Source organism: Nerophis lumbriciformis, linkage group LG11 (assembly GCF_033978685.3).
Source record: "Nerophis lumbriciformis linkage group LG11, RoL_Nlum_v2.1, whole genome shotgun sequence".
Lineage (NCBI taxonomy): Eukaryota > Metazoa > Chordata > Actinopteri > Syngnathiformes > Syngnathidae > Nerophis > Nerophis lumbriciformis.
In genome coordinates, this window is record NC_084558.2 from 31,535,795 (window position 1) to 31,555,707 (window position 19,913).

Below are 19,913 nucleotides of genomic sequence, written 5' to 3' on the forward strand. Positions count from 1 at the left end.
GTTCAAACTGAGAAAAAATATATTTTTTTGCAAATAATCATTAACTTTGAATTTAATGGCAGCAACATATTGCAAAAAAGTTGGCACAGGGGCATTTTACCACTGTGTTACATGGCCTTTGCTTTTAACAACACTCAGTAAACGTTTGGGAACTGAGAGACCAATTTTTCAGGTTTTTCAGGTGGAATTCTTTCCCATTATTGCTTGATGCACAGCTTAAGTTGTTCAACAGTCTGGGGTCTCCGTTGTGATATTTTAGGCTTCATAATGCGCCACACATTTTCAATGGGAGAAAGGTCTGGACTACAGGCAGGCCAGTCTAGTACCCGCACTCTTTTACTACGAAGCCACGCTGTCTGTATGTACTTTTAAGCGTTAATGGTGCCTTCACAGATGTGTAAATTACCCATTCCTTGGGCACTAATACACCCCCATACCATCACAGAAGCTGACTTTTGAATTTTGTGCCAAGAACAATCTGGATGGTTCTTTTCCTCTTTGTTCCGGAGGACACGGCATCCACAGTTTCCAAATACCATTAAAAATGTGGACTCGTCAGACCACAGAACACTTTTCCACTTTGCATCAGTCCATCTTAGACGAGCTCGGGCCCAGAGAAGCGGCGGCGTTTCTGGGTGTTGTTGATAAATGGCTTTCGCTTTGCATAGTAAAGTTTTAACTCGCACTTACAGATGTAGTGACCAACTGTAGTTACTGACAGTGGTTTTCTGAAGTGTTCCTGAGCCCATGTGGTGATATCCTTTACACACTGATGTCGCTTTTTGATGCAGTACCGCCTGAGGGATCGAAGGTCACGGGCATTCCGATGTTGGTTTTCGGCCTTGCCGCTTACGTGCAGTGATTTTTCCACATTCTCTGAACCCTTTGATGATATTACGGACCGTAGATGGTGAAATCCATAAATTCCTTGCAACAGCTGGTTGAGAAATGTTGTTCTTTAAGTGTTCGACAATTTGCTCACGCATTTGTTCACAAAGTGGTGACCCTCGCCTCATCCTTGTTTGTGAATGACTGAGCATTTCATGGAAGCTTCTTTTATACCCAATCATGGCACCCACCTGTTCCCAATTATTAATTGTACTTATATCATTGTATTTTGCCTTTATTTACGATTTACACAACGTGCCAACTTCACTGGTTTTGGGTTTCGTAAAAAAGCGCCCACTTAAGTCTACGTCATCAGACAAGATTGACCACTTTTGTCGGCAACCTTGCTTATGTTGACAACCTGCTTATGTTGACAACCCACTTATACTAACAACCGAACAACTCATCTCGTCCCGGTCCCCCATATTTTTCTTTTTACTAATAAAACATCGCCCACTTAAGTCGACATTGCCAGACAAGGTTGACTGCTTTTGTCGCCATAAGATACCTACGCATTCATTTCTATGAACAATTAGTCTGCTTATGTTGACATATGTTGTCAACGTTATCATGAACCACAACAGAACTGCACAGCACTAAAACCTGCGCGGTCAAGTACCTTCAAGGTCTTCGAAGCACACACAGGACACGATTGCCACATTCCGATGATGCAGCATCAGCAGCAACCGAGGGCTCAGTATCTTGCTCAAGGGTACTTCGACACGGTCACAGAGGGACAAGGATCGAACCTGCAACCCTAGTCAGAGGCCAACCACTCTACCACCATGCTATCCTGTGATACAAGTCAAAACAAATAATACAACACAATTACTGTAGCTCGATAAAAGTATATGGTATCATGACAACACAAGAATGTTCACACATGGTTTGTTTCGGTTATGTCGATAACCGCTCATGACGACGTGAGTCAGGCTTTACTGGTTTGTGTTCATAAAGCAGATAAAAGTGAAACTGCGTTTTTAGCGTGAGTCATGGTGGGCACGTTCTAGGAACTCGGGATCAGGCTGGGAGTTCCCATCCTGACCGGGCTTGTCGTTGAATCATGTCAGGACAATGGAGGCTGGAAGTGGGCGTGGCCAGGAAATCCAGTCAGTTGGGGCGAGGACGTGTAGCGGGACCATAGCGTTCTTGGATGCCAGCCCTCGGGAAACCGAGCTCGGCGCGTGTTCAGGCAACCTCCGCCAATCACAGCGCGAGAGCGCAGCGTGCTGGTTGTGATGTCCCGTTGATGTTTCATGTTTATACAAACAGTGAAATACCTGAGCTCAGGTGAGCTGACGCACAATGCTGCACTTTAACAAGGCATTCGTTTAACGGGGAAAAGTGAGGGCAGTGGGGGAAAGGTCGTGACGAGTGTTTTTATTTTGGGCGTAGAAATACTTTCAGCATCTCCAATGTACTTGTGTGCATGAACTGAACTTTTCAAAATAGATACAGAGCTCCCTCACTTTTCCAACGCCCCCACTCTTTGACAACAAACTAGTCCGTTCTTATTCGTGTATCATTCTGCACAATCAAATCTCCAAACACACATCCACATGCCAGTGATTCAGTCTCTGCACGTAATTGACTGGAAAATAATCCACAGTGGGGACAAAAAAAAGTTGCAAGTTCCAGCACTTTGATAAAGAAGGTGAGAAACACTAATGAATACAAGAAAGACATAGCAGTGAAGTACAAAGGTGGCCTCTCAGTGGCTCTGCAAGAGTCTTCAATAAAAGTAAGATGATAGTAAATGTTCATTGATACATTTCATTCATCATTTAAAAGTATTTAACATTGTTTCCTGCATGTAAGTATAATACTGATCTATAAATTTGTTCAGTGTTTTTATTTCTGGCTGTCAGGAAGTCATTCATGAGATCTAAATGATTTCCTATGAAAAAATGTGTCAGTTTTTGGACAATATTTGTGAGGATACCCCACCGACCTTTTGGAAGGGATCACTAACAAAAACCAAGGTACCACTGTCTTTATCACTTAAAAAAGTATTTACTATATTAATTATGAATAAATAAACAAAACAATTTGAATAACCAGTGTTTTTGAAAAAAACACAATAATTTTTAAAAGATGTTTAATTTTTTTTATAATATATATAATATATAATATGCATAAATACTTTCATGTATCTATATGTACATATATATTCACATGTATACATATATTCATATGTATACATACATATATACTGTATATATATATATATATATATGTATATATATATATATATATATATATATATATATATATATATATATATATATATATATATATATATATATAATGAATGAGTCAATATGTTTCCATGCACTATAGTCTGATTCTTCAAATCATTTGTTTTGTTGTTTTTGTGTGAAGTCCAAGTGTCCATGGAGAGTCTCAAATGTGATTATTGGTCATACACCATGTGCCTCCCATACACTAGGGGGCGCTTATTTCCAGATAAATGTATTGCTTTTCTGGTTGAACTATTAACGTGACACCAGGCATATGTAGCTCCATTTCCATACTGGCACAGATTAGAAATATTACGCCTCTAAAGGCTATGCTGATGTTAAATAGCAGACAGCATCAAGAAATTATTTTATATTACGCTACAAACATGACCCTACCAAGAAGGCCTCGGATCAGATGCAGCTCCCAAGCAAAGAAAGACCAGCGGAAAAGTGTTTTTTCGAAGGACGGAGAATCATGGAAACTAAACTTTCGAATGTCTTGGACTTCATTCATAAGGAGTTCTGTGGATTGATGGAAGGAGTTTTAGATCCGAAGGAAAAGACCGTTCGTGCACCGACTGGTACTGTTCCAGATAAAAGTTGCTATTGTTCTGGACTATCTTCTTTCCAGTTGTGTGCAATACGAGTTATTGTAAATCAGTTTGGAGAGCACACATGCAGCATGAAGAGGTTTTTGTACGCTTTATTATTCACATTTATTAGACCTGATTTATTATCTTTATTCTCATTCGCATTTCGTTTGGGAGTCCGAAAAAAGCCGGCATTCTACATTTCCTTAGCTAGCTCGCCAAACTATTTTAAAAAATCGGACTAATTTAGTGTATGCACACGTACTGAATGATGTTCTCAGCTTTCTGTGTCTTTTAAATCTTTCCTGCCCAGCTGCTCAGGCAAATCAGTTACTTTTTCCAAAGACTTCTCTTGTTGCCTTATTTGACTTTATTAAATGTTTGGATATATTTTGTGTTTGGCTCACCCTGACCGGAAAAGGAGAGGACAGGAAAAAAAGAAAGATGACAAAGAAGTAAATTGTGGGGACAAGGCCAAACATTTTTTTTATAACTAGTAAAAACTATTATTTACCCAGAACTAGGATTTTTACCCCAGAACCAGGATTTCATTAATATACCACATCTTTCCAGTACAGGAACTTTACCCTGGAACTTACCCCAGAACCAGACTCTGTACCCCGGAACCAGGATATTTACCTAGAACTAGACATTTTTACCACAGAACCTTCACCCCGTAACTAGGATTTTTACCCCAGAACCAGAAACTTTACACCAGAACCACTTTTCTTCCCTGAAACCAGGATTTTTAGCCATAACTAGAAACTTTACCCCAGAACCAGAAACGTTACCCCATAAGCAGGATTCAGGGTTTTTACCCCAGAAACAGGATTTTTGTTTTACTCCCTAACCAGAGCTTTTACTCTAACTAAGATTTTTACCCAGAACCAGGATGTCATCATTATTCTACATTTTTCCACCACATAACCTTTATCCTGAAATTAGGATTTTTACCCCAACACCAGAATTTTTACCCAGATCTAAAACATTTTGTCCAGTACCAGAACATGTATCACAGTACCAGGGTTTCTAACCTAGAACCAGAAACTTTCCACCTTTACATCACAAGAACTTGACCACAGAACTAGAATTTTTACCCCAGAAGCAGGCTTTTTTTTTAACACGGAAACTCTTTTTTTTAACCCAAGAACAAGGATTTTTAACCCAGAACCAGGATTTTTACCCCAAAGCCAGGATTTATAGGCAGGAACAGGATTTATTTTCACCTCACTACCATAATGTTTACCCCAAACCAGGAACTTATTCCAGAACCAGACGTTTTACCCCAGAACCAGAAACTTTACCACAGAAATCGGATTTTTACCCCAGAACCAGACACTTAACACCAGAACCAGGAGTTTTACCTCGGAAGCAGAAACTTTACCACTGAAACATGATTTGTTTACCCCAGAACCAGAAACTTTACCACAGAAACAGGATTTTCCCCAGAGCCAGGATTTATAGCCATAACCAGGATTTTTTTTTCACCTCACTACCAGGATGTTTACCCCGAACCAGGAAATTATTCCAGAACTAGGAGTTTTACTACCGAACAGGAAACTTTACCTCAGAAACAGGATTTTTACCCAAGAGCCAGCAACGTAACACCAGAACCAGGGGTTTTATCCCAGAACAAGAAACTTTACCACAGAAACAATTTTTTTACCCCAGAGCCAGCGACTTAACACCAGAACCATAAGTTTTATCCTAGAACCAGAAACTTTACTACAGAAACAGGATTTTATTTTTTTACCCCAGAGCCAGGATTTATAGCCAGAACCAGGATTTTTTTTCCCACTTCACAACCAGCAAACGAACCAGGAACTTATTTCAGAACTGGGGGTTTACCCCAGAACCAGAAACTATACCCAATAAACAGGATTTTTACCCCAGAACTAGGATGTCATCATCGTTCTACATCTTTCCACCACAGAAACTTTACTCTGGAATTAAGATTTTTAACCCATAACCAAAGTATTTACCCAGAACCAGAATTTTTACACCAGAAACAGGACTTCATCATCATTCACATTTTTTTCACTACAGAAACTTTATCCTGGAACTTGGATTTTTACCCCCAAACCAGAATTTTTTTACCCAGATGTAGAATTATTTGTCCAGTACCACAAACTTTAGCACAGTACCAGGATTTTTAACCTGAAACCAGAAACTTTACTCCTTTCCACCACAGGAACTTGACCACGGAACTAGAATGTTTACCCCCAGAAGCAGGTTTGTTTTTTTTTTACCACGGAAACCTTTTTTTTTTTACCCAAGAACATGGATTTTTTACGCAGAACCAGGATTTTTACCCCAAATCCAGGGTTTATAGCCAGGACCAGAAATTTTTTTCTCCACCTCACTACCAGGATGTTTACCCCAAAACAGGAACTTATTTCATACCAGAAGTTTTATCCCAGAACCAGAAACTTTACCACAGAAACCAGATTGTTACCCCAGAACCAGAAACCTAACACCAGAACCAGGAGTTTTAGCCCAGAACCAGAAACTTTACAACTGAAACAGGATTTGTTTACCCAAGAACCAGAAACTTTACCACAGAAACATGCTTTTTCCCCAGACCCAGGATTTATCGCCAGAACCAGGATTTTTTTCCCACCTCACTACCAGGATGTTTACCCCGCACCAGGAACTTATTCCAGAACCAGGAGTTTTACCTCTGAGCAAGAATCCTTACCACAGAAACAGGATTTTTACCCCAGAGCCAGCAACTTAACACCAGAACCAGGAGTTTTACCCCATAACCAGATACTTTGCCACTGAAACATGATTTGTTTATCCCAGAACCAGAAACTTTACTACAGAAACAGGATTTTTTTAACCCCAGAGCCAGGATTTTTAACCCAGAACTAGGATTTTTACCCGAAAGCCAGGGTTTATAGCCAGGACCAGGATTTTTTTATCCACCTCACTACCAGGATGTTTACCCCAAAACAGGAACTTATTCCATAACCAGGAGTTTTACCCCTGAGCAAGAATCTTTACCACAGAAACAGGATTTTAACCCCAGAGCCAGCAACTTAACACCAGAACCAGGAGTTTTACCCCATAGCCAGAAATTTTGCCACTGAAACATGATTTGTTTATCCCAGAACCAGAAACTTTACTACAGAAACAGGATTTTTGAACCCCAGAGCCAGGATTTTTTCCCCCCACTTCACTACCAGGAACCAAACCAGGAACTTATTCCAGAACCCAGAGTTTTAGCCAAGAACCAAAAACTTTACCTAATGAACAGGATTTTTACCCCAGAACCAGGATGTCAGAAACTTTACCCTGGAACTGGAACTTTTACTTTCAAAGCATTGATTTAATGTTGCTTCTCATCAGCAAAATGTACATGCTGGGCTACAGAGGAACATTTTACTTATAGTTCAAAACGTTACCAGGAAAAAAAAATGTTGATAATGATGAAAGACTGCGTCTGTCTGAGAAGAACTAAGTATGACTTGACGTTTACAAACAGAAAGTCTTGTGTGACATCATTTTCCAAAAATATTGGTTGGGTTTTCCAAGTAAACGAACTCTTGCTGTGAAATCGATACAGTCCAGGGACGCTGACACAGACAACCACAGATTGCAAACAAAGATCAGAATAGCTGACTTGAACTTCCAGGATTTTTTTTGGGGGGGGGGGGCCCAAAAATATGATTAAATTGTGTGTATTTTGTGTCCTCTGGAGTTTTTCATGGGATTCCCCAAGCCTGAAGGTGTTGACTGTATTGCGCTGCAAGACAGAAGATAACATTATCTATGTTTGTTTTGTGCTCTCTGTTCTGGCTGCTCCCACTTTCCCACACAGATCAAGGCTCTTATCGCCACTCGGTATTCAGTGCTAAGTTTGAAATACACCACAAAAAATGCACTAATTGTAAGCTTTGATCATTCAATTCTGTAAATGTTAGTAACCCATGACGAGCTTTACGCCTCCGATATCATTAAGTGTAGTGTGACTATCAAAGTGCAGTGTCACTATCATGAAGTGTAGTGTCACTATCATAAAGTGTAGTGTTACTATCAAAAGGTGAAGTGTGACTATCATAAAGTGTAGAAACAGTATCATAGAGTGTAGTGTGACTATCATAAAGTGTAGTGTCACAATCATAAAGTGTATTGTCACTATCATGGAGTGTAGTGTCACTATCATAAAGTGCAGTGTGACTATCATAAAGTGTACTGTCACTATTGATTGACTGATTGAAACGTTTATTAGTAGATTGCACAGTACAGTACATATTCTGTACAATTGACCACTAAATGGTAAGACCCGAATAAGTTTTTCAACTTGTTTAAGTCGGGGTCCACGTTAATCAATTCATGGTAACTTAACTTAACTATCATTAAGTGCAGCGTCACTATCATCAAGTGCCGTGTGACTATCATAAAGTGTAATGTGACTATCATAAAGTGTAGTGTCACTATCATAAAGTGCAGCGTAACTATCATAGAGTGTAGTATCAGTATCATAAAGTGCAGTGTGACTATCATAAAGTGTAGTGTGACTATCACAAAGTGCAGTGTCATACCAAAGACTACAAAAATGGGACCCATTAACTCCCTGCTTGGCACTCAGCATCAAGGGTTGGAATTGGGGGTTAAATCACCAAAAATGATTCCCGGGCACAGCCACCGCTGCTGCTCCCTGCTCCCCTCACCTCCCAGGGGGTGATCAAAGGTGATGGGTCAAATGCAGAGAATAATTTCGCCACACCTTGTGTGTGTGTGACAATCATTGGTACTTTAACTTTAACTTAACTATCATTAAGTGCAGCGTCACTATCATCAGGTGCCGTGTGACTATCATAAAGTGTAGTGTGACTATCATAAAGTTTATTGTGACTTTCATAAAATTTAGTTTGATTATCAATAAGTGTAGTGTCACTATCATAAAGTGTAGTGTCATTATCATAAAGTGCAGTGGCTATATCATAAAGTGCAGTGTGACTATCATAAAGTGTAGTGTGACTATCATAAAGTGCAGTGTCACTATCATAAAGTGCAGTGTGACTATGATAAAATGTAGTGTCATTATCATAAAGTGTAGTGTCACTATCATAAAGTGTAGTGTCTCTATCATAAATCTGGACAAGCTATTTTTATGTTTAACAACTTAGATACATAACTAATGTTTTGGGGACAAGACATCACTTTTATAACAACAACAAGCGTTTATAACAACAAGCGTTTATCATAAAGCGCAGTGTCTCTATCATAAAGTGCAGTGTGACTATCATAAAGTGTAGTGTGACTATCATAAAGTGCAGTGTCACTATCCTAAAGTGCAGTGTGACTATGATAAAAATGTAGTGTCATTATCATAAAGTGTAGTGTGACTATCATAAAGTGTATTGTGACTTTCATAAAATTTAGTTTGATTATCATTAAGTGTAGTGTCATTATCATAAAGTGCAGTGGCTATATCATAAAGTGCAGTGTAACTATCATAAAGTGTAGTGTGACTATCATTGCAGTGTCACTATCATAAAGTGCAGTGTGACTATGATAAAATGTAGTGTCATTATCATAAAGTGTAGTGTGACTATCATAAAGTGTAGTGTTTCTATCCTAAATCTGGACAAGCTATTTTTATGTTAAATAACTAAGATACATAACTAATGTTTTGGGGACAAGACATCACTTTTAAAACAACAACAAGCGTTTATAACAACAACAAGCGTTTATCATAAAGCGCAGTGTCTCTATCATAAAGTGCAGTGTGACTATCATAAAGTGTAGTGTGACTATCATAAAGTGCAGTGTCACTATCATAAAGTGCAGTGTGACTATGATAAACTGTAGTGTCATTATCATAAAGTGTAGTGTGACTTTCATAAAATTTAGTTTGATTATCATTAAGTGTAGTGTCATTATCATAAAGTGCAGTGGCTATATCATAAAGTGCAGTGTGACTATCATGAAGTGTAGTGTGACTATCATAAAGTGCAGTGTCACTATCATAAAGTGCAGTGTGACTATGATAAAATGTAGTGTCATTATCATAAAGTGTAGTGTGACTATCATAAAGTGTAGTGTCTCTGTCATAAATCTGGACAAGCTATTTTTATGTTAAACAACTAAGATACATAACTAATGTTTTGGGGACAAGACATCACTTTTATAACAACAACAAGCGTTTATAACTACAACAAGCGTTTATCATAAAGCGCAGTGTCTCTATCATAAAGTGCAGTGTGACTATCATAAAGTGTAGTGTGACTATCATAAAGTGCAGTGTCACTATCATAAAGTGCAGTGTGACTATGATAAAATGTAGTGTCATTATCATAAAGTGTAGTGTGACTATCATAAAGTGCGGTGTCAATATCATAAAGTGTAGTGTGACTATCATAAAGTGCGGTGTCAATATCATAAAGTGTAGTGTGACTATCATAAAGTGTATTGTGACTTTCATAAAATTTAGTTTATCATTAAGTGTAGTGTCACTATCATAAAGTGTAGTGTCATTATCATAAAGTGCAGTGTCTCTATCATAAAGTGCAGTGTGACTATCATAAAGTGTAGTGTGACTATCATAAAGTGCAGTGTCACTATCATAAAGTGCAGTGTGACTATGATAAAATGTAGTGTCATTATCATAAAGTGTAGTGTGACTATCATAAAGTGCAGTGTTAATATCATAAAGTGTAGTGTGACTATCATAATGTGTATTGTGACTTTCATAAAATGTTGTTTGATTATCATTAAGTGTAGTGTCACCATCATAAAGTGTAGTGTCATTATCATAAAGTGCAGTGTCTCTATCATAAAGTGCAGTGTGACTATCATAAAGTGTAGTGTGACTATCATAAAGTGCAGAGTCACTATCATAAAGTGCAGTGTGACTATGACAAAATGTAGTGTCATTATCATAAAGTGTGGTGTGACTATCATGAAGTGCAGTGTCAATATCATAAAGTGTAGTGTGACTATCATAAAGTGTATTGTGACTTTCATAAAATTTTGTTTGATTATCATTAAGTGTAGTGTCATTATCATAAAGTGCAGTGTCTCTATCATAAAGTGCAGTGTGACTATCATAAAGTGTTGTGTGACTATCATAAAGTGTAGTGTGACTATCATAAAGTGTAGTGTGACTATCATCAAGTGCAGTGTCACTATCATAAAGTGCAGTGTGACTATGATAAAATGTAGTGTCATTATCATAAAGTGCAGTGTCATTATCATAAAGTGTAGTGTGACTATCACAAAGTGTATTGTGACTTTCATAAAATGTTGTTTGATAATCATTAAGTGTAGTGTCACTATCATAAAGTGTAGTGTCATTATCATAAAGTGCAGTGTCTCTATCATAAAGTGCAGTGTGACTATCATAAAGTGTAGTGTGACTATCATAAAGCGCAGTGTCTCTATCATAAAGTGCAGTGTGACTATCATAAAGTGTAGTGTGACTATCATAAAGTGCAGTGTCACTATCATAAAGTGCAGTGTGACTATGATAAAATGTAGTGTCATTATCATAAAGTGTGGTGTGACTATCATAAAGTGTGGTGTGACTATCATAAAGTGCAGTGTCAATATCATAAAGTGTAGTGTGACTATCATAAAGTGTATTGTGACTTTCATAAAATTGTGTTTGATTATCATTAAGTGTAGTGTCATTATCATAAAGTGCAGTGTCTCTATTATAAAGTGCAGTGTGACTATCATAAAGTGTTGTGTGACTATCATAAAGTGTAGTGTGACTATCATAAAGTGTAGTGTGACTATCATAAAGTGCAGTTTCACTATCATAAAGGGCAGTGTGACTATGATAAAATGTAGTGTCATTATCATAAAGCGCAGTGTCTCTATCATAAAGTGCAGTGTGACTATCATAAAGTGTAGTTTGACTATCATAAAGTGCAGTGTCACTATCATAAAGTGCAGTGTGACTATGATCAAATGTAGTGTCATTATCATAAAGTGTAGTGTGACTATCATAAAGTGTAGTGTCTCTATCATAAATCTGGACAAGCTATTTTTATGTTTAACAACTTAGATACATAACTTATGTTTTGGGGGCAAGACATCACTTTTATAACAACAACAAGCGTTTAGCAGAGTTGGTAAATGATACTTCTAAAAAAGTGAGCTAGCAGCATGTACCTGGTAGACGTGATAGCCACTTGTCGTTTAGAAAAAAAAGATTTTTGACTTTCCCCAATTCATCCCTTTTTTTTCCGCGTAGAACAATTTCATTGTGTTAAAAAGTCACATCTGCAAGTCTGATTGCCACAAGCTTGGCAGATCACTTTAGCTAGCTGCTGCCACGCTGAGGCAAGAGTGACAGCAGCCAATGCAACATTACTACAATAGTTTTGACAGGTTGATTACTTTAACCATAGAGTCAATAATAATAATAATAATAATATTGATATGAATAATCATGTAGGCCGGTGTATTTGTTAGCCTAGCATAACGTGACCAAAATGGATTTGGTACTAACTATTAGTTAACTAGTTATCCACTGCGATGAGGTGGCGACTTGTCCAGGGTGTACCCTGCCTTCCGCCCGATTGTAGCTGAGATAGGCTTCAGCGCTCCCCGCGACCCCGAAGGGAATAAGCGGTAGAAAAATTGAAGGATGGATGGATGGGTTACCGTATTTCCTTGAATTACCAAGGTATATAGTATGCGTCTGCCTAGAATTACCGCCGGGTCAAACTCGTTTCGCAAAATAATTAGCGAATGCTTAGCATTACCGCCGGCTCAGGATTAACGCCTGGTCAAACTCGTTTCGCAAAATATTATTTTTATTAGTGCATGTCTAGAATTTCCGCCGGGTCAAACTCGTCACGTCACAAGTGACACTTCACCTGTCATCATTTTCAAAATGGAGGAGGCTGATTTCAATAATTTAAAATCGCATAAAGGGAAGAAGATAAAGAGCTATTCAGTAGGATTTAAGGTCCAAGCTATTGAATATGCTAAAAAGAACAGTAAGCAGCTATGTTTTATTAATATACCGCAGCTGCGTGTGTCAAATATGAGTCATTAAATGACTCCCGCCTCCTGGTGGTAGAGGGCGCTAGTGATCCTTCTTGCGACTACTCGGCTGCAGAAGAAATGACAACAAGCAGCAACGGTGAGCAGCGATCGTTTATTTTTTCCTCTCGCTTGCACTTTTAACATGGAGGATTACATATCTAAAATAAAACAGTTTTCTCAACTGGACTTTCAATCGAAGCAGGAGGTAATAATTAAAGGAAGATCTCCATCGAGACAGAGAGACTTTTAAAACTGAAGAAAGATAAGGAAGACTTCTATAAACAAGTTATCGATGCTTTTGTTCAGAAGGAGCTGCGCATGGACTTCATTTATAAGTAAAGGTAAGACCATAATAACGTTTTTTTTTAAATTAAATGTGCTTTTCATGATGGTATCCTTACATCACACTCAAATTTATAAGCGCAGGCCTAAATTTACCGCATGCCTTTGGTAAGCGACGGAGTGAGAAGAGGTTTTAAATTAATTACCGCCCCGGCGGCAATTCAAGGAAATACGGTATCCATGTTTTGGACTACAAAGTGAACATTTTAGCGCGGACGACATACTCCTCAGAAAAGCTTTCGTATGAAGAAACAACAAGTCACAGTTGCTTATCAAAAAAGTATTAAATACATGTTTGTGATGTGTCATAGACCAGTGTTTTTCAACCACTGTGCCGCGGCACACGTGTGCCGTGAGATACAGTCTGGTGTGCTGTGGGAGATGATCTAATTTCACCTATTTGGGTTAAAAATATTTTTTGCAAACCAGTAATCCGCAAATAATGTGTTGTTGTTGAGTGTCGGTGCTGTCTGGAGATCGGCAGACTTACCACGTTATACTCTTCCATATCAGTAGGTGCCAGCAGGTAGCTCATTGCATCGTAGATGTCGGAAACAGCGGGAGGCAGCGTGCAGGTAAAAAAGGTGTCTAATGCTTAAACCAAAAATAAACAAAAGGTGAGTGCCCCTAAGAAAAGGCATTGAAGCTTAGGGAAGGCTATGCAGAATGAAACTAAAACTGAACTGGCTACAAAGTAAACAAAAACAGAATGCTGGACGACAGCAAAGACTTACTGTGGAGCAAAGACGGCGTCCACAAAGTGCATCCGAACATGACACGACAATCAACAATGTCCCCACAAAGAAGGATAAAAACAACTGAAATATTCTTGATTGCTAAAACAAAGTAGGTGTGGGGAATAGCGGTCAAGGAAGACATGAAACTGATACAGGAAAATACAAAAAAAAAAGAGAAAAAGCCACCAAAATAGGAGCGCAACACAAGAAGTAAAACACTACACACAGGAAAAACAGCAAAAAAGTCAAAATAAGTCAGGGTGTGATGTGACAGGTGGTGACAGTACACCTACTTTAACCCTGTAAGACCCAAATATAGAAAAACCTAAAAAAAAAAATATTTGACTTTTCAGATGTTGTTGTAGGAGACATTTGATGCAGAAATTGAAGAGTTAAAAAATGTTTATGTATATTTTTAGAGAAATGTTGTAATATTGCAACATTGGGCTTTGATGGGAGCAGAATTTCTGTATTTGTACTCATGTTGTCTGAACAACTAAGGGTTCATTTGCAGGGTTGATTGCTTACTTAGCCCCATAACGGTATATACCATTAATAATAATCACACATTAGCTATATTTTTATGAAGTCATTTATTACAAATATAAAAAATATGAAACAAGATAAAACTCTTAAAAAACGCTTTTTCCCCCTCTTTTTTTCTTTTCATGACATTGATCATGAAGACTTTCATTGGTGGTGAAAGTCCAAAAAACAGTACCTGTCGTCTGTAAAACGTCTGTAGAATGTATACTATCCATGTATAGAGAAAATACTTAAGGCAGTGATGTAGTGGAGGGAATACAACCTGTTTGAGCCCACTGCAACAAGCCAGCTATTTGACTACCACATTCACCCAGTGCTGTATAATTGCAACAATTATATAACAAGCTCTAAATGAAATGTGATGCATCTGTTCCACAATAACTACATATGTACATGCTCTAGACATTGTAATAACAACCAAAATATATATAAAAGACATTTTAATTACTTGAATCTGATGAATCCAGTCCAATGAAACAAAGGTTGTGTGAGTTCATGGCCAGAAGGCGTGACTTATAAACAAATGTGCGATCCAATAGCCTTGTGAGACTGAACAATAGGACCCAATGGCTATGTAAATGTGGTATAAAATATATATATATATATATATATATATATATATATATATATATATATATATATATATATATATATATATATATATATATATATATATATATGTTTTTTTAGGATTGTTAAAGGTAACGTTGTAATTTTACAACAAGGGGTATTACAGGGTTAAGACAAGAGCTATAGTGATGCATGCCTGGTTATGCTTTAAAGTCATATCCAACAATTGCGACAAAGACTTTTTATTGTCAATATCGGCTGCTGAGTTTCAGTTTTTAATTATTTCTGCTGGTGGTGTGACTCCGCATTTTTTCAATGGCAAAAAATGTGCCTTGGCTCAAAAAAGGTTGAAAAACACTGTCATAGACGTCATCGTCTGTACTTTCGGTATCCCTCCACACTTCCAAGAAAATAAATGTGGGTCTACTTCCTGCTCAACGTGAGCTGAGCATGCGCTCTACGCTTCTGAGCATGCACTGTCCACGCGTAGACACTGGGCGCTGATTGGCTAAGCCGCCCACAAACAAGCTTTTTCAGCCAATCACAGCGCTGTGCACGCGTTTACATGCTCTCTGCGCGTGGCCAGCTGGGGGTTGCGATAACAAAACTACGTGTGTTGTTGACACCGAAATCAGACGATTCGCTATAACAGAACAGACGGTACGGCAAAGTGTGGACACTCATTAACTTACTCATAAAGTTTTACCACCAGCACGCAGCCATGGTTGCAATGATGAAGAAAGCGAAAACATTTCAGATTGTCTTCACGGACCCCACCAAGACCTTTTACTGCGGCGGGGACAAAGTGTCCGGCCGCGTAGAAGTGGAAGTGAACGACGTCATGCGAGTGACCGCCGTCAAGTTGCTGGCTTTGGGCTGCGCCAAAGTGGGATACGCCAAAGGGAAACAACGGTGTAAACAAGAGGCGGAATACCTCCGACATGAAGCTGTTTTGCAGCTCAACGACCAGCCAACAGGTATGCACAGCAGCTGTTAACCACCTTTGCTATAACGTTCCTTCTATATAACTGTCTTTTGTATTTGGCGTCAATAAACTCACTGGTCCACTTCCGGCATCCTTTCAAAATACATTACCGGTTTGACCGGAAAAGCCGATTTATACGATTAAACTGACGATTTTAGTAAACTTCACGCCATTGAGCACATAAAGAAAATACATCTTAGTTTGTGTGTTTATTCGTACTATTATTGTTATAATAATCTAGGAAACTAACTCGCCCTTTCGAAGTTTTTGGTAAAAAAAAAAAAAAGTTTTTCGTGACAATGTAATCATTATGCACAGCACAGGTCATTATGAATAGTTTGGGCCATTTCCGGTTTGTTGTCTGTTTATATTTGGTAGACTATGTCGTAAACTGGGCAGCACGGTGGAACAGGGGTTAGTGCATCTGCCTCACAATACGAAGGTCTTGAGTAGTCTTGGGTTCAATCCCGGGCTCGGGATCTTTCTGTGTGGAGTTTGCATGTTCTCCCCGTGACTGCGTGGGTTCCCTCCGGGTACTCCGGCTTCCTCCCACCTCCAAAGACATGCACCTGGGGATAAGTTGATTGGCAACACTAAAAAAATTGGCCCTAGTGTGTGAATGTGAGTGTGAATGTTGTCTGTCTATCTGTGTTGGCCCTGCGATGAGGTGGCGACTTGTCCAGGGTGTAAGCGCCTTCCGCCCAATTGTAGCTGAGATAGGCTCCAGCGCCCCCCGCGACCCCAAAAGGGAATAAGCGGTAGAAAATGGAAAATGGAAAATGGATGTCATAAACTGGTATGGATAAAAAAAATAGTCCCTTATCTAAACTTTGGTCACCATGTAGTCCAATGAAACCTCTAAATAGGAAGTCTGTTATTGTTCATTGAATCGGGACAAGAATATATATCCTCTATAGTGTGTTTGACTGTTGCATTTTCTTCTTTCCAGACACAGATGGCGCCGTTGTTCTGAGGCCAGGCATAAAATATGAATATTTCTTTGGGTTTGAGCTCCCACAGCAAGGGTGAGTATCAGAATCAGCTTTATTGGACAAGTATGTTAACACACAAGAAATTTGATCATCTATGCTGACGTTTAGTCGTGTGTAGCAAAAGGGTTGTAATGTAATGTGTGCGTGCTTGTTGTTACAGGACGCTGGTGTCTTCCTATAAGGGTAAATTTGGGTATGTTCACTACTATGTGAAAGCCATGTTGGAGAGACCACGGCAGCCTGTCCTTGAATGTAAGAAACACTTTGAAGTAGAAGAACCACTGGATGTCAACACACCAGAGCTACTGGTGAGCCCACTAAACAATGACCTCACCATGTCGACCATAAGCGCCATGTTGACCAGCATGTGTGTTCACAGTCGCCTGCTGGGGGTCTGAAAGAGAAGAAGGTCACGTGCATGTTCATCCCGGATGGCCAGGTGTCTCTCAATGTCAAAATTGACCGCCGCGGCTTCTGCGAGGGCGAAGACATCTGCATCAACGCAAAGTTCGAGAACACGTGCTCGCGCATTGTGGTGCCAAAGGCCGCCATCATCGCCAAGCACACATACCAGGCCAACGATCGAACCAAGGTCATCCGCGAGAAGCTGTCGTCTGTGCGGGGAAACCACATCATCTCCGGGATGTGCGACGCCTGGCAGGGGAAAACCATCCGCGTGCCGAAGATCAAACCTTCAATGCTGAGCTGCAAGATCATCCGAGTGGAGTACGCTTTAATGGTAAGCTTTAGGGAGTCACCGTACTTTCGTTTAGTGCTTAAGTGCCTACAATGCACTCAAAATTGTTTAAGAGATTTTGGCCTAGTTCTTTTCTGTATTTGTGCAATGAATAATCAGAGTATTGCATCTCTTCCAGTTTAAGTTGCAATCTTAATGATGCCAATAATTCATGTGTCATTTATGTTTTAGATCTATGTCCACATCCCCGGGAGCGAGAAGCTGATCCTGGAGCTTCCCCTGGTCATTGGGACACCAGGTCTGGGTAGCCGTAGCAACAGCGTAAGCAGCCAGGAGGGTTCCCAGAGTTGGTTGTCCCTCCGCATGCCGTCCGAGCCCCCCAGCTACTGCGACATCACCAGCGACTTCCGCATGGAGCAGCCGCACACGCGCCTCCTTGATGACTTTGACGGCGATGAAAGCCCCATCTTCATGAACACGCCGGCGTTCTGCTTCCCCCCACCTCCTCCTGCGTACAAGGAGGTATGTATTAGGGTCCCGGTCCACTGATCTTATTCCCAAACGCTCGCAAGCAATTTTGATGAAAACTGGGTTGTAGTTTATCAACTTGCATTTCTAAGCCAAGTCTTCTTTCTTTGCAGTCTGATGAGGACTTCGCTGTCGGCGCTCAGATGATGCCAGTGTGCTGAGGCGGCGTTTTCGCTGCCGCACTCTTCTAAACAGACGCTTCAGCTGAGAGAAGGAAGTCCTAATTGAGGTGGTCACTGGCAAGAAAATGTCCAGTGGTGTCAGCGGTTTCTGCACTTCACCCCGCCTGAGTCCTCCGTCACTGAACGTTCCAGGCCACAGACAGGAGTCGCCGAGTGTGCGAGGGCGCCCAGTTTGATGAGCTCCGTTTGCCGTCACTTTATCGCTTCTTTGCAGTCTGCTGTTGGATTCTGGGGAAGAAATGTTTCCTTCCTGTGCTTTGTCATTCCAGGGATAAAGTGTTTTTACTTTGATTTAACAAGAGCGTTTCTTTGGAAAGAAAAATCCTGACGCCCTCACAAAACCTTATTATATCTTTGTTCTCATAAACATATATTCAACTTTTGTTGTTAGAACAAGTATGGTTTGTACTTAAAGCGGGGGTGTCCATGCCAAGACCTAAAAGATGGGGGGCTTTTTAAAGATGCTAAAACCAACATCATGGAGGTCAATTTTTATTTTAAGCTACCTGAACAAAACAGACTACATTTTATCTTCATGTGTCAAATGGCAAAGTGAATAATTGTAACATCTCAATAAATGTGCTCCTACCAGGCCGCACTTTGGACACCCTTGTCTTAAAAGTTTGTTGCACTTTGTTGATACATTTTGCTGTACTACTGCCTAGAAGCGCTTTTTATCAGGTGTGGAATTTCCTGTTGTTTTGACATTTGTTTTGCAAATACAACTAAGCACTTTTCGATAGCCCGTAATTGCCAAATATGAGCTCTAAAACATCTTTTTTAATGATTCTACTGGCCAAATTCTTCACAGAACACATTTATTTGCATGAGGGATTGACAAAATGTTACCTGATTTGATGTGTGCTTCACAGCGAGCTCTCAGGATGTAAAAGCCAAGACTGATTTGTAAATAATGTTTGTAAAGCATTTATGACACTTGTATTTTTCTATGGAACCCTATGGGTTTTTATAATAAAAGACATTTTGAAAAAATACTTTTTTTTCTACCTTTTTCTTTCAGTCTCAGTATGGGTTATACTTGTACGGCGCTTTTCTACCTTCAAGGTACTCAAAGTACTTGGACACTATTTCCACATTCACCCACTCACACACACATTTACACACTGATGGCGGGAGCTGCCATGCAAGGCCCTAACCACGACCCATCAGGAGCAAGGGTGAAGTGTCTTGCTAAAGGGCACAACGGACGTGATTAAGTTAGTAGAAGGTGGAGATCGAACCAGGAACCCTCAGGTTGCTGGCACGGCCACTCTCCCAATACCGCCACGTCATCCCCCAATATTAGTCTTTAAAGTTTTCAACTCCCGTTTTAATACATTTACTTTGGTAATCAAGTATTTGAAATGGTGTAATGATTTTTCAATACTCTTGTTTTGCAACTAAGATACATTTTCCTGTAATTTGACAAATGTCTTTATTTTTAAAACATTACGACTTTATTTTTCTTACAACTTTCATGTATTTTTTTTTACCTTTTTCACCAAGGCTCTCTAATACGGCGTAGTACGGGGGTGTCCAAAGTGCGGCCCATAGTTAATTTTTAACGGGGCACATTATAAAATACTATTAAACTAGAAAAATATCTA

General features: G+C 39.5%; 1 protein-coding gene across 1 annotated transcript; it reads left to right on the forward strand.

The window, feature by feature from the left end:
- The first annotated feature begins 15,525 nt into the window (after window positions 1–15,525).
- On the forward strand, window positions 15,526–19,301 carry txnipa (thioredoxin interacting protein a). The gene is made up of 6 exons (XM_061966808.2): window positions 15,526–15,899; window positions 16,857–16,932; window positions 17,060–17,207; window positions 17,279–17,638; window positions 17,828–18,118; window positions 18,238–19,301. Exons 1-6 carry the CDS (start codon window positions 15,644–15,646, stop codon window positions 18,283–18,285), a joined length of 1,179 nt encoding a protein of 392 aa, XP_061822792.1. The 5' UTR covers window positions 15,526–15,643; the 3' UTR covers window positions 18,286–19,301.
- Window positions 19,302–19,913: the final 612 nt, after the last annotated feature.